The sequence below is a fragment of the Ictidomys tridecemlineatus genome, chromosome 4, assembly GCF_052094955.1.
Source record: "Ictidomys tridecemlineatus isolate mIctTri1 chromosome 4, mIctTri1.hap1, whole genome shotgun sequence".
In the NCBI taxonomy this organism is placed as follows: Eukaryota; Metazoa; Chordata; class Mammalia; order Rodentia; family Sciuridae; genus Ictidomys; species Ictidomys tridecemlineatus.
In genome coordinates this window covers 117448678-117475809 of record NC_135480.1, presented here as the reverse complement: position 1 = coordinate 117475809, position 27132 = coordinate 117448678, and the positions used below count along the sequence as shown (strand labels likewise).

The window sequence follows — 27132 nt, the reverse complement described above, 5'->3', positions numbered from 1 at the left end:
TGGCAGAGGGAACCCTCACCTGATGTCTCTTGGATCCTGAAACAAAGTCTTGGTCTGATCCAAGGTCTTTGGGAAAGAGGTGACAAGAGCATGAGCCAAACAGTCTCTCTCCTATGTGAGAAAAATGTCTCTTCCCTATGTGTGCCTTGGAGTGTAGGTTATTTCCAACTACTCTATATGTCCTGCTTACCCTCAATTCTTTCACCTTCTATCAAGTACCTGAATAAAATCTCTAGGAACCTCCAGGCTTTTGACCACTTTCTGAAACCCAAATCATAAGCCTGTTCCTGGTGTCCACCTCTTAAAAAGGAACCTGTTAGGGAGATTATCAAGATAGAGCTCCCCTGGATTCAAAATTAGACTGTCTTCTCTGGGATTCCACAAAACATCTTTTCCTTTGTTCCCCCTCATCCTGTTAGGATCTAAATTAATCAATACAAGCAATACATTATAGATTAGAATTATAAAATATAGATTAATGAAATAGGAAAGGCAATAGGATTATAAGATAAGTGTTATAGAATTAGTAATGTTAAGTTACCTAGGTCTGCCCAAGTTATAAGAAAAAAGAATTAACAGTAAGATAGAAGAAATAATAGTACTATAATATAATCACATAATTGTAAGACATAGGATTTAAGGATGTTAGCAATAAGATATAGACAATATAAGGTGATAAGTGTATGCCCTTAGGTTAAATATGGTTACAGACAGTTTCAGACAAATATAGGTTACAGATAGGTATAGGCCAGTAGAACAATAGTTAAATATAAGAAATAGTTATAGACAAGTATAAGTAAGTACAGCCATAGTGACTCCATCTTTAGGTCCCTGTGTGAAACTCTTATATAAGCTGGGTTTTTTTTAATTATTAAAGAATTGTTTTTCTGTGCTTCATACACCTGCAAATATACTCAAACCCAGGATGCACCACCACAACTGTGCTCGAACCCAGGATGTGGTTGTCTGGTTTTACTCTACTAAATGCTTTTTTAGCCCTTGAATCCTGCTTGCTTGCAACTCTCAGATTCCATAGGATGTGGTTTTCTTCCTTAAATGTTGGAACCACAGACAATCTGGCGCACTTCTATCAGAAGGCCACTTGGACTCTGAAAGAAGCATCCTTGGCCAGAAAAAGATAAGTAAAATAAAATTCTTTGATTTGTCTCAAATTCAGACTTAGTATGTTTTCTAAGCAGCTGCCCCATCGAAATCCTGCAGGAAAAAAGACCAAAAGTTTACTCTCATGAAACTATAGCAAACTATCCTTCATCTCACCTAGTTCAGGGAGCTAGATTATTTGCCTTTCTCAATCGAAGACATCAACTGGAGCACTATCAGGCTTGTCTCACATGCAAATTGAGCAAAAAAATATGAGACCATGGTCCTGTGAGTATGAGGGTCCAAAAGACAAAGGAAACATTTAAGACAAATTTTAAGGGAACAAACAGCTGGCAAATGCCCTCTTCTAACTCCAGTAATTAGCAAGAAGTTAGTATCCTCCATTCTGAGTGAGGCCCAGTTTTCACTAAAAAAGTTTTTCAACTGATGGTAAGCCAGCACACACAATCCAGAATTTATCACAGAAGACAAGTAGCACATCTAAGGGTGTCATGATTTTACAGTTACAAGTCACACCTGTAAGGGCAGATAAAATTTTTTATGGCTGTCCAAAGACAAGGAAGATACCAGAGGATGCCCTGGGCACAGCTGAAACAAAGATCACAGGGGATGCCTTGTTCTCCTTTTTTGTCCTTATAGATGTGAAATACTCCCTCAAAATATTTTAAGCCACATGGGTCAGAACATCTAGCTCAGTAGGCTTCAACCTTTTCCACAGCCACTCACAGAAGAGAAGTAAAAAAAAAAAACCAGGTGATACTTGTTTTGAAAAATTTAGGTCAATTTGATTTTCAGACATTGAAAAATAAAATGCCACAGGAAGGAAGAGCATGAGGAAAAGACTAACAGTAAACTAGACGAATGGGGGGAGAGAAAGGGAGAGAGAAGGGAAAGCATATGGAAATGGTAGGAGACCTTCAGTGATACACAAAATTATAAGAGGTTATGAGGGGCAAGGGGGAGGGGGAAAAAAAGGGAGAGAATTGAACAACAGCAGAGGAGGTAGAGAGGAAAGATGGGAGGGGAGGGGAGGGGAGGGGGGATAGTAGGGGATAGGAAAAGTAGCAGAATACAACAGTCACTAATATGCCATTATGTAAAAATGTGAGTATGTAACAGAAGTGAGTCTGCAATTTGTATTTGGGGAGTTCAAAACCCAATTGAGTCAAATGTATGAAAGATGATATATCATGAGCTCTGTAATGTTTTGAACAATCAATAAAAAAATGAAAATTAAAAAAAAAAAGAAAAAGAAAATGCCTGACATTTTTCAGCACCCAAGCCTGGCCTAGTTACCAACTAGGGGATGGGAAAAATAGCCGCTGGAGAGAAACATAAACTGTAATACCATATTACAGGTGAATTTGTTTTACAAAAAGGGGGAAATGTCAAAAGTGCCCTATGTATAAGGGTTTTTTTTGCCTTTCATGCTCAAAATGACTGCTTTCCCTGTTCCTTAGCTGCCTGCCTAACATCTCTCTGGAATGTAAGCTGCATGAGCAAGTGCCCAAACTGATGTGAGACCAAAAACAAAACAAAACAAAACAAAACAAAAGTGTCAATTTCAAATCCAAGCTGTTATGGGACAGAAAAGACTGTTTTCTCTTTTGTTATGCTCTGGGATTCTGCCCTTTTCCAAGTCCTTCTTTAAATGCTAGAGAAAGAAAGAAATAGGAAGGGAATCTGAAAAGTCCAGCTGCACCAGGCCCCAGACCTCTTGAGGATGCCTAAGAAGTCCACATTCTGCTTCAGGAACAACTTGGCAGGCACTGCCCAAAATCATAGGAATTCAGCTTCATGATGCTGACAAAACAGGCCCGGGAATGTCAAAAAAAAAAAAAAAAAAAAAAAAAAAAAGCCCTAATTGCCACATGGTTTTCTCTTCTCTCTAGAAAGATTTTTTTTTTTTCCTTGAAAATCTCTTCTTTAGGACTTCATGGGCTCCCACTCTAAGTATCTGAGCTGACTCTAATCTGATCCAAAAGTGCACTCTGATTAGATAAAGGTGTTCTATTTGCTCTTTACTAGAGTAATTATGGCTATGCCATTTTCTCAAAGACTCTATCTATTGCTGAGCTCGAGGCTTTTCTTATGAATTCACCTTCAGTCCTGCACCAATTAGTTTTGTTTGGTCCAACCTGAGTTTCTAGCTCTTATTTTTTTCCTGTTGTTTTTATTCAGAGGCCAGTTATCCAAGGGTTAACTTTCAAATACAATAGAAAAGGAAAGAGAATGTCTCCTGTGAAGAGCTCAAAGGAGGGAGAATAAACAGTGGTTATGTTGGAAGTGGATCTGTTCCTGTGGAGGACAAGTGGCCACCTGAACCTTTGATTTCAGCATCCCCATGGATAACAGATTCTATTTCTAACATCTCCCAAATGTAAGGCTATTCCCATGTCCAAGTCATACTTTAAAAATTTCTGACAAGCTCTATTTTAATTTCTTAAGAGTTAAATCTTACAGTCTGTGTAAGAAACATCTGTAGGTATTTTATCTTCTATCTGTGGGGGATCTAATACCTGGTTCAAAGCATACAATCTTTGTTTCCTGTCTATTTTATGAATGTGCACACCTGTGTTGTGTTGACATATGTGCTGGTGTCTATATATCATGTGCATGGTACAAAAATTGGCATGTAGATAAATGAACACTCATAAATAAATAGAACTAAATTCCTTTTATTTTACATGACTTAAACTGGTTAAATAGATAATACTAAAAACTGTTTTAAATTCCTGACACATAGAGTGTTGGTTTTTATAAACTGTTTAAGGTGCAATGTTCATTGCTTCCAGGGTTTTTCTTCAACAGGAAAAAGATGATTAAAACATTAAGTAGACTTGTCTGATATTTTGGTTTTCAATGATAACCCAAAGTTAACAACTAAAATGGGTAAATCAGACTTAACACAATGGGTTTAATCTTTATAAATGTGTTTGTTAGAAGAGACATCTGATTAATTTGCAAGGTTAAAATACTAAACATCAACTGCTAAATATAAATCCAAGTATTCTTGGCTTCTTAAAATCTGTAAGACAACATATATATGGGTCTATTAAATACATTTTTATAAATTGTTGGGTCTTCACTAAAAAACAAGGTGACTAAGAGAATTATACTTACATGTGTTGTTCTACATGCAAGGAACAAAAAGAAACCAAGTTGTGTTTTGATGAAAAAACTATAAGAAAAGCATAAAGTATTTCATCTTATTATTGTCTAAATTCAGAAATTTCATAGATTGTTTCAGAATGTATACTTTAAAAGGTCAGCAACTAGGAAAGTTATAAGAACATTATAAATATGAAAATATATCTTAAGAAAAAATAATAGGTAAAAATAAATGTTTCTGAAAGAGAAAGTATCTTGTAGAGTAGAATAATATTTTGTCCTAGTTATAATACTTTTGTCTTAAAGTTCTTTTGAAATAAAAGACAAAACTAAGGATAAAAGAAATTATAGAGTATCTAATTAAGTTACAAATGGTTTGTGAAAAGTAAATCTCAAAAAATTTGTGGGCAATTAATTTGGCTATAATCACAGTCAAAGTTATTTAAGCATTTTTTCCCTATGGTCAACTTCTAATATTTTGATAGAGAATAAAATCTAGTTCTTCACGTTTAAAAACAACAACATTCCTTAAATCATTGATCTGCTCTCATTATAACAGAGTCTACTTCATGCTCTGAGTGTAGTCCTTGCTGCTTTGCATCTTATTTTAAAACTGACACAATTTTTTCTTTTTTCCATCTTCCCCTCCCTATCATTGGGGTAAGGGAGATTACATTTCTTTTCATTCTGGGCTGAGTTGTCTATCCCTGGGCTCACATACCAGAAGAAAGAAATAATTCAGTGTTGCCAAAAAAATCTTAAAAAAAAAATAGCTCTCAAAGCTGCAAATAAATTATGACCCTAAAGAGGCGGACAACTGAAATGTAGCCATTAAATCACCTTTTTATAAAGAACCATTGTTCCCCAGGTAATTAGTCATCTATATTTCTCCTTTGCTAACAAAGAAAAAAAACTTCTTTTTCCTTTTTCTCAAAACCTTGTCTTCATTACTGGATAGACATCAGGGAGAAAGCAAAGGCCAATTTTTTTTTATAACATTACCTATTATGAAGATAACTTCTTGTGTCTATTGGGTTTACAAGTCAAGTTCTTGCTAATTTTACTTTATAACTATTACCTCTTAGTGTTTTACAGAAGTACTACTTCTATAAGAATATCCTGAGTTGAGATAATATAAAGCATTACCTCTAGGACGAGAGAATATAATGCTGACTTCCAGTACTGATATTAACGATAGTTAAACAAAAGGAGTAACTATAAAACTGATACCCTAGTTAAACAAAAGGAATAACTGTAAAATTATAAACATTAAAGTCACAACCTATTACTCCAATTTCAAGAATGGCAAAAGTGGACTACTAGATGTTTGAAATCCAAACTTAGAGACAAAAGTCTCTAAGTAAAAGGGCCAAGGAAAAAGTAGCCAATATTTTGACCTTTGCCCTCTAAGATCATCCAGAACTCAGGGAACAACAGGACTTCTTTAAGGTCCCTGGAACTCCAGTGAGTCACCTGACCTCTTGATCAGGGGATTGTGAAGACCCTAGAGAACAGAAAGCCAACCAATGCACATTCTGCAAAGAGGAAAGTCACTGGAAAGGTAAATGTCCCTGAAGTTTCAAGGGAAGCCACATGTAGTTAGCAAGACTGCCATCCTGGCAGATAGCATGACTGGTAGAAGAAAGCTGAAGGAGCCAAGAGGCTTCTCACAAGTTCCTAACAGTGATCCATGACAAAATCTCAGATGATTTTTAACAGCAGATAGGAAAAAGGTCAATTTTTTGACCAACTTTGTCTTAAACACCTGGCAGGAAACTAACCAAAGTATAGTCATACATGGACATTAAAAAAAAAAGATAAAGGATTTTTTAATGTAACTTGAGATATACACTTGTGTCAGTCCTCTCCAAAACAAGTAAAACTAGTAGGTTATAAAGAAAGGATTCTTGTACAAGAGCACCTGACAACTATCACAAAAGATGCTAGTAGAGTCACAGGCTTGTAATGAGTCAATTTGAGACCTAAGAATTTTCCTGAACTCCTACACAGGTAAACTCTGTTTTTCACTGGAATGATTATCTAACCTTGATATTTATCCCTCAGATTGGTCTAAATGATATAATGTGGCACATGAAAGCCCTAACTTTACCAAGAGAGTTGTAATTGATACAGGGACTCTTCTACAAACACAGAGGTAACAACAATGAGAAAGCTATTTTACAGAAATCTATTTTACAGAAATGGCATTCCACAGCTCAAGGGGACATCTGTGCCACTATAAAAACTAAATGTTGTGTGCATGTTTCCAGCAACACTGCTAATGTTTCTGAAGCCTTGAATGGTCTAACGGTCACAAATCAAAGGTATATAAGACCACATCTTAAACTCTAATAAGTACTGTCTTCATAGTCTTCAGAGGCTGGCTTATAACACTGATTGTTTCTATGTTAATTGTTTATAGATAATAATACTTTACTGTCTTATTTATTGTTCTTCTTGCATGAACCCTGACCTATGTATACTTATTCCAATCACCCAAAAACAACCATCAAGGACCTCTGGACTGCCCTGATGTGTAAGGTACCCACAGAGTCCATTAAACTCCAGACGGTCATGGAAACAAAAACTGCCATTGAGGTACTACCTGACTTCTGTAGGGGCCCATTAGACCTCTATAGAGGATCCTAATTGCTATTCCCATCAATACCCCTAAAGTTGTCATTGCTCTTCTTCCTCAAAAGCAGTTAGGATCACCTCATCAGAATGGGGAATGAGGTGGGATAGTGTTAAAACAGACAGATAGGAAACTTGGGTCCCTCCAAGATCAAGGTTCTGTGTAGCAGGGCTAAGAGGCTACTGACATAAAAAGTTAAGCCTCATCAAGGTCAGGCCAATTCCTATGTAACCAGAAAAACTAACTGATAGTGAGACATCTCTTGCCTAGTGCCCAGATACCCTCCCCCCAAAAGGCATGGTAACCTGATTGGATGAAAGGTTGAAAAGCTCTTGGTCTCTGAGTGCCATACTTAGGGCTAGCTGTAGATTTATACAAACCCCAAGACAACAGACACCCATTGGTAACTCTGCTTTTGGGACCCCTCCTCCTTTGGGAGTTCTGCCTTCTTTCTTTTACTTTCATAAATCTTATTACTTTGCTCTCACCCTGTGTCCATGGATTTCATTCTTCAAATCCATAAGACAAAGAACCCACCTAACTTTACTCAGTGTTATACCATGACCATCAAGATACACTAAATATTTGTAGAACTTTTTCCCTTCATCCCATGCCTGTAGTTTAAAAAAATTACACAGAAATAATATTATTAAAGATTTTCTGATTTACTATGAACATTGATTAAAAAGAATTAAATAAAAATTTTAGGAACAAAAGTTAAACTATCTGAAGTCAAAACTTAATAGAATGAATTTGACATTAACTTAGACAAAGCCAAAGAGAAAATTAATGAATTAGAAGATGGCTTAGAGAAAAATCTACAAAGAATGATAAATATGTGATACATGATGAAAACATCTAACATTTATGTATTTGAAATACATAATACACAACCTGAGAAGAAAAGCAGCATATACATTTAAGAATTTTCCAAAACTGATAAAGACTTCAATCCACAAATTGAAGAGTAGAAAATATGCAAACTGGATAAACTAGTAAGAAAATTACACCTAGGCAATCTTAGTACTTTGTTGTGGGGAGAAAAGGATTAGGAACAGCCAGAATAAAAAAACAAACAAACAAACAAACAAAACAACAACCAAAAAAAACCACTTTACCCTCAAAGGAAAAAATGATAACCATATTGGATGCTAGAAAAACCTACACGGAAAATAACTACCAACCTATGACTTTATATACAGCAAAAAAAAAATCTTCAAAAATAATGTTAATGCAGGCATGATAGCTCATGCCTCTAATCCCAGTGATTCATGAGGCTGAGGCAGGAGGATTGCAAGTTCGAAACCAACCTCAGCAACTTAGTGAGGCCCTAAGCAACTTAGACCCTTTCTCAAGATTTTTAAAAAGGGGTTGGGGCTGGGAATAGTCCAGTGGTAATATGCCAGTGGGTTCTATCTCAGCACCAAAAAAAAAAAAAACAAAATAATAATGGCAAACTAGATATATTTCAAACAAAGGTAAGGAGTTTGTTATGAGCACACCTGCAACAAAGAAAATACTAAAAGCAGAGAAAATTATGAGATGAAAACTCATACTTACAGAGATAGAGGGGAAGAAACAAAAAATATCTGAGTAAATCTAAGTGATCATTAACTCTATATAATAAAAGTAATAACAATATCTGTGGGTAAAAAGTATACATAGCATTAAAACAAATGATAACAATAATACCTAAGGTAAAATGGAGTAAAATATAATCAAACTGTTCTAAGTTGATTTTTTCCCTGGAATTGGCAAACATATTAACTTAGATGGTAATAATTCAAGAGTAGAAACTTAACACTGTATGGAAAATATTAAAGAACAGTGAAAAAATGCAGAGAAAGCTAGCAGAGGAGAAAACAGAATAATAAAAAAATAATCAATCCAAAAGAACAAAAGAAGAAAAAGAAAGGGACCTCAAAAAAGATAAGACAAACAGAAAAATAATAAGATGGTAGATTTAAATAAAATACATCAGCAATTATATTGAATGTAAACAAATCAAATGACCTCATCTACAAGGCAAGAATTTTCATAATAAATTAACAAAACAAATTCCAATTATATATTACTTATAAGACATGTACCTTAAACAAATGGATACAGAAAAGTTGAAAGTATGCATTATAACATCAACTAAAAGAGAGCTGAAATACCCACAGAAAATATATCTTAACATCACATCTCCCTTTACATTAGCATTGTGTGTTCAGTCCTTACTCTAGAATGTAAATGCATGGAAAAATGAAACTGAATCTTCACTTTCATATCCCATGGTTCCTGCAAGCCTACAAGTACTCAGGATATGTTGGCTCTACAAACTTGTTATTTAGTGTTCTCATTTTGTTAGTGAGAAAAGAAGTATGTAAATACAGAGAAAACTTAAAGAAGCACTTACCTTTTTGACATATGGCATGTACTTTTTATCCAGATAATATGAACCATATTCATTCTCAACTTGCATAGCAATGATGGGGCCTCCCCAGTTATACTAAAGGTCAAGAAAATGAGAATTTGAGAGTGATTCTAATGGTTGATAAAAGACTATATTTTTTGAGTTTACAGAGCACATGCATAGAAATAACTATGTAACTATCCTATTAGCAAATAATATTCTTCCTGCTTCAGAGTGCATAGAAAGTGGTAAGCCCTCGAGAAATCAACACAGGTGATTACTTTCCATAGTTGCATAAATGGGTGATTGGGTTTTACCTGCAATGGCAACAGCCTGGAAATCAGATGATCAAAATATAAATTCACTGCTTTAATGAAGCCCTTGTAAGTTGTCCGCAGCTTCATTTTTGGATCCTTGAGTAACCAGCTAAGATCAAAAAAGGGAGACTCAGACTTGGAATGGGAGACAAAAATAAGAAATGTTCAAGTGTAGAAGGTTGAAAATACAGACAGTCTACATTTGCAAATACACAATTGTACTTGTGAAGGCTAAATCCAGCTTCAAGAAAGAGCAATGGGTACCAGCTACAAACAGCTGATAAAGGTTATCCAGAGTCTTTCCTCAAAATGCAAGGGTGAGGTATGTAACAATGATCTAGAGCAGAGCTCACCCAACTACAAAGGCCAAATCAGACATGTTGTTTCTGTAAATAAAGTTTTATTGGCAGAACGTCACAGACAATAATTTATATATTGCCACAGGAACTTTTGTGCTACGTCAGCAGAATTGAATGGTTGCAACAGAGACTGCATATGGCCCATAAAGTCTAAAATATTTACAATCTGGAAGAGTTTCCAAATTCTAGTCTAGAATGAGATTTTTTATAAAGCTATTTTGAAACTGGTAGCAGGGGAACCTCTTTACTGGAAATTACCAGACTATAAAAAGGCATGAAGTACTGACACATGCTACAAGGTGAATAAACCTTGAAAACATTATGTGAAGTGAAAAAAAGACACAAAGGCCACATATTGTCTAATTCCAATTACATGAAATATCCAGAATGGGCAAATCTGTAGAGTCAAAGGGTAGAATATTGGTTGCCATTGTAACTGAAGAGGGAAAAAATGGGGAGGGATTGAGGTACAGGGTTTTCTTTTGGAGGGATAAAACGTTCTGGAACTAGATAATGGTAGTGATGTTCAACATTTTGAATGTAGTTGATATCATGGAAATGAATCCTTTTAAGTGGTTAAAATGGAAGATTTCTTATTATGTATATTTTACTACAATAAAAAAGACCTGAAACAAAACAATAACAATAAAACTCCTCTTTAAAAAGGGATATTGGCCTTGATATTTGTATTGCTACCACAAACCCTAGAACTCATGAAGATATTGCTTAAGGGTAGCCATTAGTTTATTTTAAGAATAAATATGAACTCTACCCCATCTGCATTGTAGAGATAGATGTTTATTTTAAAATACTATATAGTCCCAAATACTTTATGGTTCATTCACTATGGACAAAATAGTGAAGATAAAAAAAAAAGTACATAGAAAACAAAGCAAAACACTTTGCTCTAAGTTCCATTTGAATATGCTTATGGGGCATGTGCAGTCACCCTTAGATCACAACTTACCTGGGCAAGCCTCCAAGATCTAAGTCACTACCAATGTAGGGTCCTGGACACAGAATGACCCAGAGTCCCACCTCTGAAGCTGTGGTTATAAAAGCCCTAGGAAACAAATCAATAACAATAACTTCACATTGAATGCTGAGATCAGTAAACCTGTTGTTTCTTTCTCTTTGCATTCTTCTGAGGTTGGAATGAATGAAACTTCCAGCCTGGCCCACAAAAGTCCTTACAGAAGACATTCTGGAGGAGATCAACACTCAGTTAGAAATAGGCTCTGTCAAGGCACTGGAGAGAAGAGTATTAAAGTGAAAGCCCAGAAATCCTAAACAACTACAGTATTCCCAAGCAAATCCACTAACTGCCTTGCACTTTGAATGGCACCACCATCCAGGAAACGACTTAGGGCAGAAACTTACAAATCATGTTTTCACCTCATTCTTCCTCACCTCCTACTGTGTCAGGAACAAAAATCATGTTTATCCTTCCTCTATATCCTACTGCTATCAGATTGGCTCATTTTGCACCTGGGTTATTAGAATGATTGACTGATTTACTTTCTTGGTTCTTATTATCGTTCAGACATTCTCCAATTACTATCAATACAGTGTCACCATGAACAATAGGACTAATATTTATGTTGTATTGGCATCAGGCACTACTGCTCAATTTATACTATTTTGGATAATGGTATAAGATAGGTATCAGTGTGTTCTCTATTTTTACAGTTAAGGAAATACAGACTTTAGGGCTGGAGACGTGGCTCAAGTGGTAGCGCGCTTGCCTGGCATGCGTGCGGCCCGGGTTCGATCCTCAGCACCACATACAAAGAAAGATGTTGTGTCCGCCGAAAACTAAAAAATAAGTATTAAAATTCTCTTCTCTCTCTCTCTCTCTCTCTCTCTCTCTCTCTCTCTCTCAAAAAAAAAAAAAAAAAGAAAAGAAAATACAGACTTTAATGGTTAGAGCTTTCTCAAGATACAATTTTGGTAAATGGGAAAACTAAAATTAAAATTCAGGCAGAGAATCTCCAGAAATGAAATTTTAATTACTCTGTTGCCACTTAAAAATATTGCCAGGGTTTGGGGACATAGTTAAATAGTACTACATTTGCACAGCATGCATGAAACCCTAGTTCCATCCCCAGCAAAACACATACACTCACACATACACACAACTTCTAGAATGATCTTTCTAAATGTAAACGTAAGTTTCCCAAATCAAAATTCCTCAAGTGACTCCCCAGTGCTCTTAGAATGGGTCCCAAAATCTGTAGCATGATATATAAGGCCAAGATCTGAATATTGCTAAATCTCCAGCTTTACTTTTTGACAGTATCTCCACTTAAAAGTAGTAGAAGAGCATTACTTGCAGATTCCAGGAAATAAGATGTGGTACACCTCAAATAGTATATTAATCTCCATGATATATAAAGAACTCAAAAAACTTAATGGCAAAAAAAACCCCATTAATAAAATGGGCAAAGAAACTGAACAGACACTTCACAGAAGAAGAAATTCAATTGATCAACAAATATATGAAAAAAATGTTCCAACATCTCTAGCAATTAGAGAAATGCAAATCAAAACTACACTGAGATTCCATCTCACTCCAGTCAGAAAAGCAGTCATCAAGAATACAAGCAACAATAAATGTTAGCAGGATGTGGGGGAAAAGGTACACTCAAACATTCCTGGTGGGTCTTCAAATTGGTGCAACCACTATGGAGATTCCTAAGAAAACTTGGAATGAAACCACCTTTTAACCCAGTCATCACTCTCCTAAGATTATACCCAAAGGACTTAAAATCAGCATTCTACAGTGACTCAGCCACATCACTGTTTACAGCAGCACAATTCACAATAGCTGAACTATGGGACAAACCTAGGTGCCCTTCAACAGATGAATGGATAAAGAAATTGTGGTATACATACACAATGAAATAATACTTAGCTTTAAAGAAAAAAATGAAATTATGGCATTTGCCAGTAAATGGATGGAACTAGCAAATATCATGCTAAGTGAAATATGCCAATCCCAAAGAACCAAAGGCCAAATGTTTTCTTTGATATGCAGATGCTAATACACAATATGGGTAGGGGTAGAATAGTGGCATTTTGGAATAGACAGAGGGGAGTGATGGGAGGGGAGGGAGAATGGAGGTAGAAATGAATTGGACATGTTTATATCATTTACAACCAGACAAATACGAATTTATACTCCATTTATGTATGGTGTGTCAAAATGCATTCTACTGTTATATATAACTAATTAGAACAAATAAAAAATAAATAGGATGTGTGGCAGAAAGTTAACCAGAAAATCTATTCCTTTTTCTTCCTTGACATACAGTTCAACTACACTTCTAAGCCATCAAGCACTAGATGGGGCCATGTGATTGATTTCCAGCCCATAAGGTATGAACAGAAGCAATCTCTTGCAACTTCTGAAGGAGATTCTTTGTGTTGTTTATTCAACTTGCTAGCTGGAGGCAGAAAAGTTCAGTGGTTTGGAAGTTATGTATGAAAGATTATGACAGCATAAGATAGAAAAGACCCTGAAACCCTCAAATTATTAACTCAAACTGAGATATATCTGTACATCAGAAATATCTACTTCAAATTCTACTTGAATAAAAATAATTATTTATTGTCAATGGAATATAAGGCTTACCTTTTTTAGCATCTGACATCACCTTAGGTGATATACACTCCACCTGAAATACCATCCAGCCCCTTCTAGTTAACTCTTGTTCAAATTTGAAACTTTCCTCAGCTGTATGTTCACATTATCTTTCCTGATTTGTTTCCATAGTTTGGTCTGTATATCCTTGGTATGTTGTATTTGCCTGTTTTTGGCAGAGAATCTTTATTCTTTTTTGTTTGTTTGTTTTTAGTATTCTTGCACTTTATTTTTTAAATTTATTTCTTTCATACATGACAATTGTGGAATGTATTACATTCATAATTATCCATTCACAGCACAATTTTTCATAACTCTGTATATAAAGTATGTTCATGCCAAATTATGCCATTATACATGAGCTCTCTTATTGATTTTTTTTTTTTTTTTGCATTACAATTCTTAATACACCTTTCTACCACGGGCTGGGGATATAGCTCAGTTGGTAGAGTGCTTGCCTTGCATGCACAAGGCCCTGGGTTCAATCCCCAGCACCAAAAAAAAAAAAAAGGAGAATCTTTATTCTTGAAAGCACAGTGCTGTCTATCCATTTCCAGCACCAAAGATAATGTCAAATTGTTGCGATACACATATTTTTGAATAAACAGTTACTCTTCTTCTGTCATATCTTAGAAGTCCTATAAACTATAGCCTAGAAATCTTCTATTATTAAGTGCCAGAGCAGGTCTATATGATAGATTAACACTGTAGAATACCGGATGAACAATTTCTAAACCACATTGTGACACTGAGATCTATGGTTCACTGGGACAGACTCCCTGCTTAAGAGGTTTTACATCCAGGAAACAAAAATTATCAGAGCTTTCTGATAGTTTTAAAAGTAGAAAATCAGTTGTCCCCTTTTGTTACATCTGATTCCCCAAACCAAACCCCTGTCTCTAAGCCACAGAATTGGGCAATTAAAACATGAACACATACATCACGTCCAGGTTTCCAGTGAAATGAAATTCGCCTATTTTGGGCTCATGAAGGTTCCAGGGAACATGCCTGAAATAGGGGGGAAAAAAAAAAAGAGAAACGTTTATTTGACCTGATTCCATACTAATTCCTCCAGTTTTAATTCCTCCAGCGCTTAAGTTATCTCTACCATAAAAGAAGTTGAAGGTTTCAGTAAACAAATTTCTATGTGTGTACTATGTATTATCTGTAAGACTTTCTTCCTCTAATTCCCAGCAATGATCCAAGCAGCCAATATGTTGCCATGATTCTGGATTTCAGATAATAAAAGAGTGTATGTAATGTTTTCTGGATACATCCACAAATTTCTTTTTTTAAATGCTCACAAAAATACCGAAAATATTTAAATCTGCATCTACAATGGGATAAAAGAAAACAATCAGGGGCTGGGGTGGTGGCTCAGTGGTAGAGCACCTGCCTCACAGATGTAAGGCCTTGGGTTCAATCCTCAACCCCACATAAAAATAAATAAAGATTAAAAACAAAAACAAAATGAGATACCATTTAAAAATAAAGGAAAACAATCATAAAACAGAAGCTAGAAAATCATGAAAAATTTGTAAGACTGCATTATCCTTTATTCTTTTACTCTTTCTTTCTTCTTCTTTTTTTTTTTTTTTAGTGCTGAGGACTGAATTCAAGGTCTCACAGAAGCTAGAAAATTATGAAAAATTTGTAAGACTGCACTTCCTTCCTTCCTTCCTTCCTTCCTTCCTTCCTTCCTTCCTTTCTTTCTTTCTTTCTTTCTTTCTTTCTTTCTTTCTTTCTTTCTTCAGTGCTGAGGACTGAATTCAAGGTCTCACATATGCCAGGAAAGCACTTTAAGCAAGAATGAGCTAGATTCCTAGTCTCTTCATTATATAATATTACTTAAATAAAATTGAAATTATTTAAATAATAAAATTCAGCAACCAAAAGCATACAATTGGGCTGGGGATGTGGCTCAAGCGGTAGCACGCTCGCCTGGCATGCGTGAGGCCCAGTTCGATCCTCAGCACCACATATAAACAAAGATGTTGTGTCCTCCGAAAACTGAAAAATAAATATTAAAATTTGCGCTCTCTCTCTCTCTCTCTCTCTCTCTCTCAAAAAAAAAAACATACAATTCATAATGCCCAGCATCAATTTTAAAAATTACTAGGAATAGGAAATATGACCCATAAATCAGGAGGAAAACTATATAGATAGTATAGAAAGTGTATTTATAGATAGATATGCTGTGCATGTGTGTGTGTCTGTGTGTATGAAATGGACATACTCAGCATATAATTAAGGAAGTAAAAATATAACTTTTGGGATAAACAGTAGAGTAGATATGGCAGAATAAAAAGTAAGTTAACTTTAAAATACAACAAACTGAAAGTAGAGAAAAAAGAAGGCTGAAAAAATAACTAGGGCATAACTGACATGTGGGATCTTATCAAGAAGTCTAACATACATGTAACTAACTGGATTTGTGGGGAAGAGAGCAAAGCAAAAAATAGTTAAAGAAATAGGAACAAAAATTTTTAATTTGATATTACAGATTTAATGTTTTTAATATACCACAAGTAGAATTTTTAAAAATGAATTATATTACAGCACAACATAATCAAATAACTGTAAATCAACAAATAAGAAAATCTTAAAAGCAACTAGAGGGAAAAAATGGCATGTAACTTTGTTACCTAATCATGTATACACAAAATTATATACTAGCGTTGCTTATAATAACAAAAACTGGAAATGACATTTGGGGACAATATAAAATTTATTGAGTATATTTTGGTTTAGATATAGGAACTTGAGGAGCTAAGATTATGAGCATGTAATCCAATAAACTTGAATGAATCTCTGTTCTGCCACTTCAAAGCTTATCTAATCTCTCTGAACATCAGTTTTTCTCACTTATAAATGGGAATGAAATGCATGTAAGTCTTATTATACTGCCCAACATATAATTATTTATAGCTAAGATGATTGGGATAATGAACAATGATAAAATATCAACAAAAATGATGACTAATGCATGAAATATATTTAGCAAGAATTAAAATGATGGTGTGTATTTATATATGCAAATGTGTAAAGATGTGAATGCATTGTTATGTGAAAAGTATAAGATACTATATAGAATAGAAGCTTATTTTTGTCAAGCATAAAATAAGTATGTATTATTTTTATAGCAGAAAAAAATATTCATTATTTTAAAAGTTTTAACCTATCAGGTAAGTTAAAAATATTTAATCTCATTCTCTTTGTCACTATTAAAATATAACCCTTAAAATATTAAAGTATGAATGCTTAAAATATTAAATAATATTTATATTTAAATGTTAAATATAAAAATATTTAAAGAATATATAGCCAAGAGGAATTCATAGCCTCAAAAGAATATTAATAAATGAAAGAAAATAAAATGCTGTGAGCAGTCATCTCAACATGTTAGAAAAAAGATAAAGTGAGAATGCAATAAGAATTTTTTTGTGTGTTTTTGGTGGTAATGGGGACTTAAACAGGGACCTCTCATGTGCTAGGCAAGCACACACTACCATTGAGGTATATCCCTAGCCCTGGAATTTTTAAAATTAAAGCAAAAACATTTTAGAAGAGTTGAGTTTGTTTGTTTATTTTTTAGATGGCATCTTGCTATGTTGCTCAGGCTTACCTCAAAACTCCTGGATTTAGGTGATCCTTCCATCTCAAACTCCCAAATCCCAAGTAAGTGGGACAATAGACATGTGCAACCACATCCAGCATAGAATTTATTTTTAAAGTATATGCTTTTCAAAAACAATTATGGTTTCTCATAGTGCCTCATGCCAGAGAAAACTGTGGCTCTGAACCACTGCCTGGCCTCTGCCTGTAGGCTGCTGGCACTGAAGCGGGTTACACAGTGGGAAAAAGAAACAAACAAACAAACAATTATGACACACAAAATTACAGAGAAATTAATCAAAAGGGAACAAAGCCATAGAAAGAATTTAAAAAAGGAATGTAACTAATAGAAAAACTTTAAAGAATACCTAAGTATGAATAATGTGGTCAAATATTGAAAAAATATGTAAATTCTCAAAATTATTTTAAAGAAATTAGCAATTAAAAATATAGAGTTAAGGGGCTGGAATTGTGGCTCAGTGGTAGAGTGCTCGCCTAGGATGGGTAGGACCCGGATTCGACTCTCAGCACCACATAAAAATAAAGGCATTGTGTTGTGTCCGTCTACAAAAAAAAAAAAAAAAAAAAGATTCATTTAAAAAAATAGAGAGTTAAGCATTCTGTGCAGAGACCTGTATTTCAGAGTAGACAATAATTCTGATAGCTTAAGGAAACAATTATTAGAGAAGAATCCAGATCATTAATAGAAAAAGAATGACAGAATGACAAATCTCTTTGAAACCCTCCCTAAGGAAACAACTGATTTGAAAAGAGGTAAACAAGAATGGATTAAAGGTGGATGGAAAGATTTACAAAGAAAAGATTAGACTACTGTCATCTGAACCCATTGATAAATTTAAACATCACTAGGAATAGACATAATTTGTAAACCTTTAGGTTATATAAACGTACATATGCATATATACGTATTTTTTTGGCAAAACATGTTGACTGTAAATATAATTAAGCCAAAGTAGCTAACTTCTATTTAAGAAGATCCAGGGATCAGAAGAACACACTAAATAAACAATACCAAAATGAAATAGATATAGTATGAAATACCCCACAGGGAAAAAAGTCCTAGTTTATGAACAAGTCAATGCCAGCAGGGGAGGAAAATAAAGAGGGGCATTGGTTGAGATTAAAAGGAATAATCTTTTATAATAATCTATTATCAAATATGATGTGTGAAGCTTATTTTAAAAAAGAAAAATGTTTGAAATAATAGTGGTCAAGAATTTTTCAAAATTAATGTAGACATCAAGCATAGAGAACATCAAAAAACAATATGAAAAATCTAATCAGTACTGGGGGTATAGCCTCGTGGTAGAGAACATTTCTAGCTGAAATAAGACCCTGAGTTTAATCACCAGTCCTCCTCTCAAAAAATCTGTATCTAGGCATAACAAATATAAACTTTAGAAAATCAAACAAAGGAGAGAAGTCAGAGGAAAATGTATCTTACTTAAGAGACATCATAATTACATCAGACTTTTCTTCATAAACAAGCAAGCAAGAAAAAACAGACTGAATAATATTTAAAGATTTGAAAGAAAAATAATCCTATCAAATGAAAAGTCTATATCCAATAAAATATCCTTTAAAAGTTAAGAAGAGGGGGCTGGGGTTGTGGCTCAGTGGTAGAGTGCTCACCTAGCATGCACGAGGCACTGGGTTCAATCTTTAGCACCATGTAAATGTAAAATAAAGATATTGTGTCCACCTAAAACTTAAGAATAAATATTTTTTTAAAAAAAGTTAAGAAGAAATAAAGACTTTCTAGGGTCAAAATCAAAACAAGAAAATAAATGAAACAAAAAAAATGGAGAAAATTGGTAGATAGTAAACCTGCTTTGCAAAAAATGTTCTTTAAAAAAGCTCATCAGCCTTATACACTCATACACTGCTGGTGGGACTGCAAATTGGTGCAGCCAATATGGAAAGCAGTATGGAAATTTCTTGGAAAATTGGGAATGAAACCACCATTTGACCCAGCTATCCCTCTCCTCAGTATATACCATTAGGACTTAAATATAGCATACTACAGGGACACAGCCACATCAATGTTTACAGCAGCACAATTCACAATAGCTAAACTGTGGAGCCAACCTAGATGCCCTTCAATGGATTAAAAAAATGTGGCATATATACACAATTGAATATTACTCAGCAATAAAATAAATAAAGTCATGGCATTTGCAGGTAAATGGATGGAGTTAGAGAGGATAAAGCTAAGTGAAGTTAGCCAATCCCAAAAAACCAAATGCCAAATATTTTCTTTGATATAAGGTGGCTGATTCATAGTGGGATAGGGAGAGGGAGCATGGGAGGAACAGACTAACTTTAGAGAGGGCAGAGAGGTTGGAGGGGAAGGAACGGGGCATGGGATTATAAATGATGGTGGAATGTGATGATCACTATTATCCAAAGTACACGTATGAAGATACAAATTGGTGTGAATATACTTTGTATACAACCAGAGATATGAAATGTTGTGCTCTATATGTGCAATAAGAATTGTTAACACATTCTGCTGTCATATATAAATTTAAAAAAATAAAAAGTTTATCAGCCTTAGAAGATATCCCATATTCTTGGATAGGCAGAATTAATATTGTCAAAATTGCCATACTACCAAAAGCACTATACAGATTCAATGCAATTCCCATCAAAATTCCAAGGATGTTCTTCATAGAAATAGAAAAAGCAGTCATTAAATTCATTTGGAAAAATAAGCCCAGAATAGTCAAAGCACTCCTTAGTGAGAAAAGCAAAGCAGGAGGCATCACAATACCAGACATTAAATTATACTACAGAGCTATAGTAACAAAAACAGCATAGTATTGGCATGAAAACAGACATGAAGACCAATGGAACAGAACAGAAGACAGAGAGACAAACCCACATAAATATTATCTCACACTAGACAAAATGCCAAAAACATACATTGGAGAAAAGATAGCCTCTTCAACAAATGGTGCTGGGAAAACTGGAAATCCATATGTAGTAAAATGAAATTTAACCCCTCTCTCTCTTCCTGAACAAAATTCAACTCAAAGTGGATCAAAGGCTTAGGAATTAGACTGAAAACCTTGGATCTGCAAGAAGAAAATGTATGCCTAACATTCTAACATATCAGCTCAGGAAATGACTCCTAAAGTTCTAGAGTACAACCAAAAAACCAATAAGTGGGATGGCATCGAAATAAAAAGCTTCTTCACAAGAGTGTGAATACAGACTCTACAAAATTGGAGAAAAATCTTTTCCATCTACACCTCAAATAGGGTATTAATTTCCAGAATATATAAAGAACTCAAAAAACTTAACACACACACACACACACACACACACACACACACACACACACACACCCAATAACCCAATCAATAAACAGACAAAGGTACTGAACAGACCCTTTTCAAAAACAGAAATAGTCAAAAATATATGAAAAAAAATGTTCAACATCTCTAGCAATTGCAAATTAAAGCTACACTGATATCTCATCTAACTCCAGTCACAATGGCAAATATCACAAATATAAGTAACAATAAATGTTGGGGGAATAATAGTTATTCAGTAGATTAAACAAAGCAGAATGCAGGGAAGGGAGAGGAGGACAAAAAAGAAAAGACAGTGGTATGAATAGACATAATTTTCCTATGTACATATATGAATACACCATAGTGAACCTCACCATCATATAGATTCATAATAATAGGATCCTAATTAGAATAAGATATATTCCATGCTTGTATGATTGTATCAAAATGAATTCTATCATGGATAACTAAAAAGAACAAATAAAACAAAAAAAGAATATAAGTAACAATAACTGTTAGTGAGAATGTGGGGGGAAAGGTATATATAGTTGGTGGGATGGCAAATTACTACAATCACTATGGAAGCAGTATGGAGATTCCTCAAAAAATAGAACCCTCATTTGACCCAGCTATCTCACTTCTCAGTATATATCCAAAGAATTTAAAATCAGCATACTACAGTGATGCAGTCACATCAATGTTTACAGCAGCACGATTCATAATAGCTAAGTGATGGAACCAACTCAGCTATTCTTCAGCAGATGAATAAATAAAGAAAATGTGGTCTATATACAGAATGGAGTATTACTCAGGAATTAAGAAGAATGACTTTATATCATTTGCCAGTAAATGGATGGATCTGGAGACCATCATGCTAAGTGAAATAAGCCAATTCCAAAAAAAAAAAAAAGGTCAAATGTTTTCTCTGATATGTGGAAGCTAACCCATAATAAGTGGTAGGTGAGTAGAAGTTCAGTATATTAGACAAAAGGGAATAAAAGGAAGAGAGGGGGACAGGAAAAGGGAAGACAGTGGAATGAATTCGAAATAATTTTCCTATGTACATATATGAATTACATCACAGTGAATCTCACCATCATTTATATCCACAAAAATGGAGTCCTAAAAAGAATATGATATGTTTCATGCTTCTATAATTATATCAAAATGGATTCTACTATCATGTATAACAAAAATAATCAATAAAAAACTATAAGAAACAAATGCTAAAAGTTCTTCTGAAAATGACAATGCAATCAAGTCTCCAAAAAGCCTTACTCCTTAATGTATATATACCTACAGAGCATAAAAATACATAAGGCATTTAGAATTGCAAACAGAAATTGGTATATCCAATATTATATTTGGATATTTAAATATCCTCCATCAGTATTAGACATATCCAGCTGACAGAAAATCAATGAAGATATTGTTTAATTAAATGATATCAATTAAATGGACTGAATTACATATGTAGAATATTTTATCCATCAACAGCACAAAATACATTCTTCTCAAGCTTACCTGGAACATTCATAAGACACATCACATTCTTGGTCACAAAAAATACCTTGACAAATATAAAAGAATAGATGGACAAAATATACTCTTAAAGGTGTAGTAAGATTAAACAAGAAATCAGTTACAGAAAAACTAGAGTGTCCCCAAATATTTGGAGATTAAACAGCATATTTCTAAATAACACATGGTCAAATAAGTAGTGTCAAGAGAAATTAAAAACTATTTTGAAGTAAATGAAATAAAAATATAATCTATCTAAAGTAGTATTATATAAAAAAGCAGTGCATACGAGGGAAATGCACTGAATACACATATTGGAAAAGAATATGAACTGAAATCAATGATTTACACTTAGAAACTTTCTTATAAGTGCAAATACCATGTATAACAAAAAGAATCAATAATAAACTATAAGAAACAAATGCTAAAAGTTCTTCTGAAAATAGCAAAAAAATGGAGCTTTCCTACTAAGATCAGGATCAAGGCAAGGATTTTCCCTCCCACCACCGCCTCTTGTCATTGAACTGAAAGTTCTGGAAACTATAATATGAAAAGTTGCAGAATATAAGGCTAATTAATATGCCTTAGAAAGTCAATTGCTTTCCCACATATTAGAAATGATCAAATGGACACTACATGACTTCAAGACTCACTGCAAAGCTATAGTAAAAGAACAGACAAATAGATTAATGCAGCAAAGATAATCTTTTCCACACTGGCATGGTGGTGCAAGCCTGAAATCTCAGTACCTACGGAGGTTGAGGCAGAAGGATCGCAAGTTGGAAATCAGTGTTGGCAACTCAGCGAGAACCTGTCTCAAAATAAAAAAATAAAAAGAACTGGGTTTTCTTATCAGTTTATATGAGCTTACTGTAAATTAAAGAAATTTGTTGCTTCATTAAAAACAAAAGAACTGAGTATGCAGTATAGTAGTAAAGCACTCTGGGTTCAATCCCCAGTACCAGTATCCAAAAAAAAAAAAAAAAAAGGATAGTCTTTTCAACAACTGAGCATCTAATATACAAGACAAAAGAATACAAACTGAGACTATACACTCTTCACAAAAATTAACTTAAAATAGAACATAATCTAAAGTAAAATACAAAATTCTACAAAACAACGGGAGAAAATCAAGATGACCTTGGATCTGGCAATGACTCTTTAGTATAAAAAGTCAATACCAATATAATCTTTGGTATTTACCTAAATGAGTTAAAGATTTACAACTACACAAAAACTGGCGTGCAATATTATCCATAAAACTTAGAAGCAACCAAGATGTCCTTCAAGGAGAGAATAGATAAATAAACTAGTAAACTCAAACAATTGAAATTAATTAAGACTAAAAAGAAATAGGGTATCAAACCATAAAAGGACATGGAGGAACTTCAAATGCATATTTCTAATTTTAAAAAAGCCATTCTGAAAAGACTACATAATATATGATTACAACCACATGACATCAGAAACAGCAAAGCTATAGGGACATTAAAAAAAAAAAAAAAAAAAAAAAGACCAGTGGTTGCCAAGGGTTCACAGGGAGGGAAGGATCAATGGGTAGGACACAGAGGATTTTTAGGACAGCAAACTGTTCCGTGTGATATTATAATGCTGGGTATACATCTTTATGCATTTGTCAAAACCCATAGAAGGTACAATGTCAAGAAAGAATCCTAAGGGGCTGGGATTGTGGCTTGGTGGCAGAGCGCTTGCCTAGCATGTATGAAGCACTGGGTTCAATTCTCGGAACCACATATAAATAAATAAAATAAAGGTTATTTGACAACTTAAAAAATATTTTAAAAAAGAAAGAATCCTAATATAAATATAGGTGGTAAAGATGTATCAATGTAGGTTCATAGATTGTAACAAATGTACTATACAAAAGCAAACAAATAATGAGGGAGAAATGATGTGTAAAAGGAATTATGTCAATCTGGAAGGGAAGTGTTTTAAAACATCATCTGTTAACACTTTCCAAATTAAACTCCAGATATTTTCCTTCTAAGCATGTATTTTAAAAATAGCTAAACCACTGAAAAAGCATACACAAATAAAACTGATTGTCAAAATAGTTTGCACATGCAATTTCAAAGCTTTGACAGAAATAAAAGAATTATTTTCTTTTTTAAAATTTTATTTATATATATCAGCAGAATGTGTTACAATTCTTATTACAGATATAGAGCACAACTTTTCATATCTCTGGTGGTATACAAAGTATATTCACACCAATTCATGTCTTCATACATGTACTTTGGATAATAGTGATCATCACATTAAACTATTATTAATTACTCCATGCCCCCTCCCTTCCCCTCTCACCCCTCTGCCCTATCTAGAGTTCTATTCCTCCAATGCTCCTTCTCCCTATCCCACTATGAATCAGCCTCCTTATATCAAAGAAAACATTCAGCATTTGTCTTTTTGGGATTAGCTAACTTTACTTAGCGTTATCTTCTCTAACTCCATCCATTTACCTGCAAATGCCATGATTTTATTCTCTTTTATTTCTGAGTAATATTCCATTATGTATATATGCCACTTTTTTATCCATTCATCTATTGAAGGGCATATAGGTTGGTTCCACAATTTAGCTATTGTAAATTGTGCTGCTGTAAACATTGATGTGGCTGTGTCACTGTATTATGCTATTTTTAAGTTCTTTGGGTATAGACAGAGGAGAAGGATAGCTGGGTCAAATGGTTCCATTCTCAATTTTCCAATAAATCTCCATATTGCTTTCCATCTTGGCTGCACCAATTTGCAATCCCACCAGCAGTGTATGAGTGAACCTTTTTCCCCACATCCTGGCCAACACTTGGTACTGGCACCAAAACAGGCTAGTAAACCAATGGTACAGAATAGAGGACACAGAGACTAACCCACAAAATTACAATTTTCTTATATTAGACAAAGGTGCCAAGAACATGCATTGGATGTTCAAGAGATAGCCTCTTCAACAAATGGTGCTGAGAAAACTGGAAATCCATATGCAACAAATTGAAATTAAACCCCTATCTCTCACCATGCACAAAACTCAGCTCAAAATAAATCAGGGACTTAGGAATACAACCAGAGACCCTGCATCTATAGAAGAAAAAAGTAGGCCCTAATCTCCATCATGTGGTATTAGGCCCCAACTTCCTTAATATGACTCCTATGGCACAAGAATAAAATCAAGAATCAATAAATGGAATGGACTCAAACTAAAAGTTTCTTCTTAACATAAGAAACAATCTGTGAGGTGAATAGAGAACCTACATATTGGGAGCAAATCATTACCCCTCACACATCAGATAGAGCACTAATCACTAGGGTATATAAAGAACTCAAAAAGCTAGACATCAAAAAAACAAACAAACAAACAAATAAATAACCCAATCAATAAATGGGCCAAGGACCTGAATAGAAACTTCTCAGAAGATGATGTACAATCAATCAACAAACACATGAAAAAAATGTTCATCATCATTAGCAATTAGAAAAATGCAAATCAAAACCACTCTAAGATTTCATTTCACTCCAATCATAATGGTAGCTATTATGCATACAAACAACAAAAAATATTTTCTTTAATTGATTACTTGCTAAACCTGATTTTCAATGAATCCCATCTTCAAAGACAAGACTTTGTGGAACAGTATCATACCCTGGGATTTAAAACTACAGGCCATGAGTCCAATGACAAGTGAAGTTATCTGAGGAGGCATGAGACCCATGCCTGAGACCCAGACATGATATTTTTTAATAGTTAGGGACAACATGGGCTACTGCCATTTGTACTTGCCACTGCCTCTAAGTTGGAATTCTAGGTCCAAGAAATTTTCAGGATATCAAGAGGAGACTTGGATATTCTAACAACAAAGAAAGTACTAAAAAGGTCAATCTTTACGAATTCAGATGACAAGTTCTTAAATTAAAATAAATACTCAAAAAAAGTACTCACGTGATGAGGGTGTTGAAGCCACCTGCCTTCATCTTCAGCAAACGGTCTCTCCAATACTCCTTGGGCACCCGGAAATAGTGAATAGTGCCTGCTATGATCAGGAACGGAAAGCCTCCTAGTGTGAAGTTTGAGCCCTCAACTTTTAGACCTGACTTGCGGTTTTTCAGGTAGGAGGGGATCAGGTGACTTTGATTAATCCTATGAGGACAGAGATGGTACATGAAATCCTAGAGATGTTACCATTTACATAGGCTGGGCAAATCAAGACCTTATTTTCAGAGGCCCTAAGCATTCCTCCAATGGTAAGCAAAACCTCCCCAGTCCTCCTTTCTCAAACATACCTGGGTGACAGGCCTTGGCTGAGATGAGTTATCACTGAAAAGGCTGAAGCGAGGAACAGGATACATTCAAATCTCACCAGGAAGGGCCACATGCTAAACAGATAAGATAGAATGTGGTCAAAGAGATATGGTGGGTTGGAGGAAGGAAGGAAGTTGCTTTGTAAAGAACATTGAACAGGGTGTAGAAGAAATTCCTCTAGAAAGAGGGTCCCAGTTCTTTTCTCTAACCTAAGTTTTTCACTCTGCAACTGTGTATAATGATATTATACACAGTATATTGTGTATATTTATATACACAATATATAATTATACACAATTATATATTGTGTATATAATTATTGAATTGCCAGAACATATTTTATCATTTATGTGGCCTGTGTTTTTCTTTATGCTACTCATAGAGCAAATACTCTTTCCTCTCTGTATCAATTTTTTACCAGTCCAGAGTGGACTGAATCAATATTGTATAGCAAGGATAAGAGGGCTGTGCCCATCTGGGAGGAGAAAAGCAGTATGCACAGGGCATAGTTGTTATTCCAGCACCCAAAGCATTGCCTGAATCACAGTAGACACTCAAGAATTTTTTTTAAATGGTTGATGTCCATATTGTTTTTGCATTGCCAGGGATGGAACACAAGGAGGCCTTGAGAATGTTACAGCAAATGCTCTACCACTGAGGTACACACCCCAACCCCCGGTTATTTTTTAAAATTTTTTATAAACATGTATCTATTGTATGTAGCAATTCAATACACAAGATTTCAGTACATGCACATAGTGTGCACTGATTCAATCCACTTT

At 34.5% G+C, this 27132-nt stretch overlaps 1 protein-coding gene and 1 pseudogene across 3 annotated transcripts in view; one reads left to right on the top strand and one right to left on the bottom strand.

The window, feature by feature from the left end:
* LOC101977326 (beta-galactosidase-1-like protein 2) overlaps positions 1–26423 on the bottom strand; it is a 51719-nt gene extending 25296 nt beyond the window's left edge. The window contains exons 1-6 of one of the 3 annotated variants that reach the window (XM_078047351.1): positions 26332–26423; positions 25991–26188; positions 14525–14593; positions 10910–11005; positions 9584–9692; positions 9270–9362 (exon numbers count right to left, since the gene is read on the bottom strand). In XM_078047351.1, coding sequence (XP_077903477.1) covers positions 9270–9362; positions 9584–9692; positions 10910–11005; positions 14525–14593; positions 25991–26188; positions 26332–26423 — 657 coding nt within the window. Of the gene's footprint in view, positions 1–9269; positions 9363–9583; positions 9693–10909; positions 11006–14524; positions 14594–17210; positions 17358–22794; positions 22853–25990; positions 26189–26331 lie in introns of those variants that run through there. The other 2 variants (XM_078047354.1, XM_078047352.1) reach the window with 2 other exon arrangements.
* Positions 17299–17441, top strand: LOC120890168 (small nucleolar RNA SNORA42/SNORA80 family; annotated as a pseudogene).
* Positions 26424–27132: the final 709 nt, after the last annotated feature.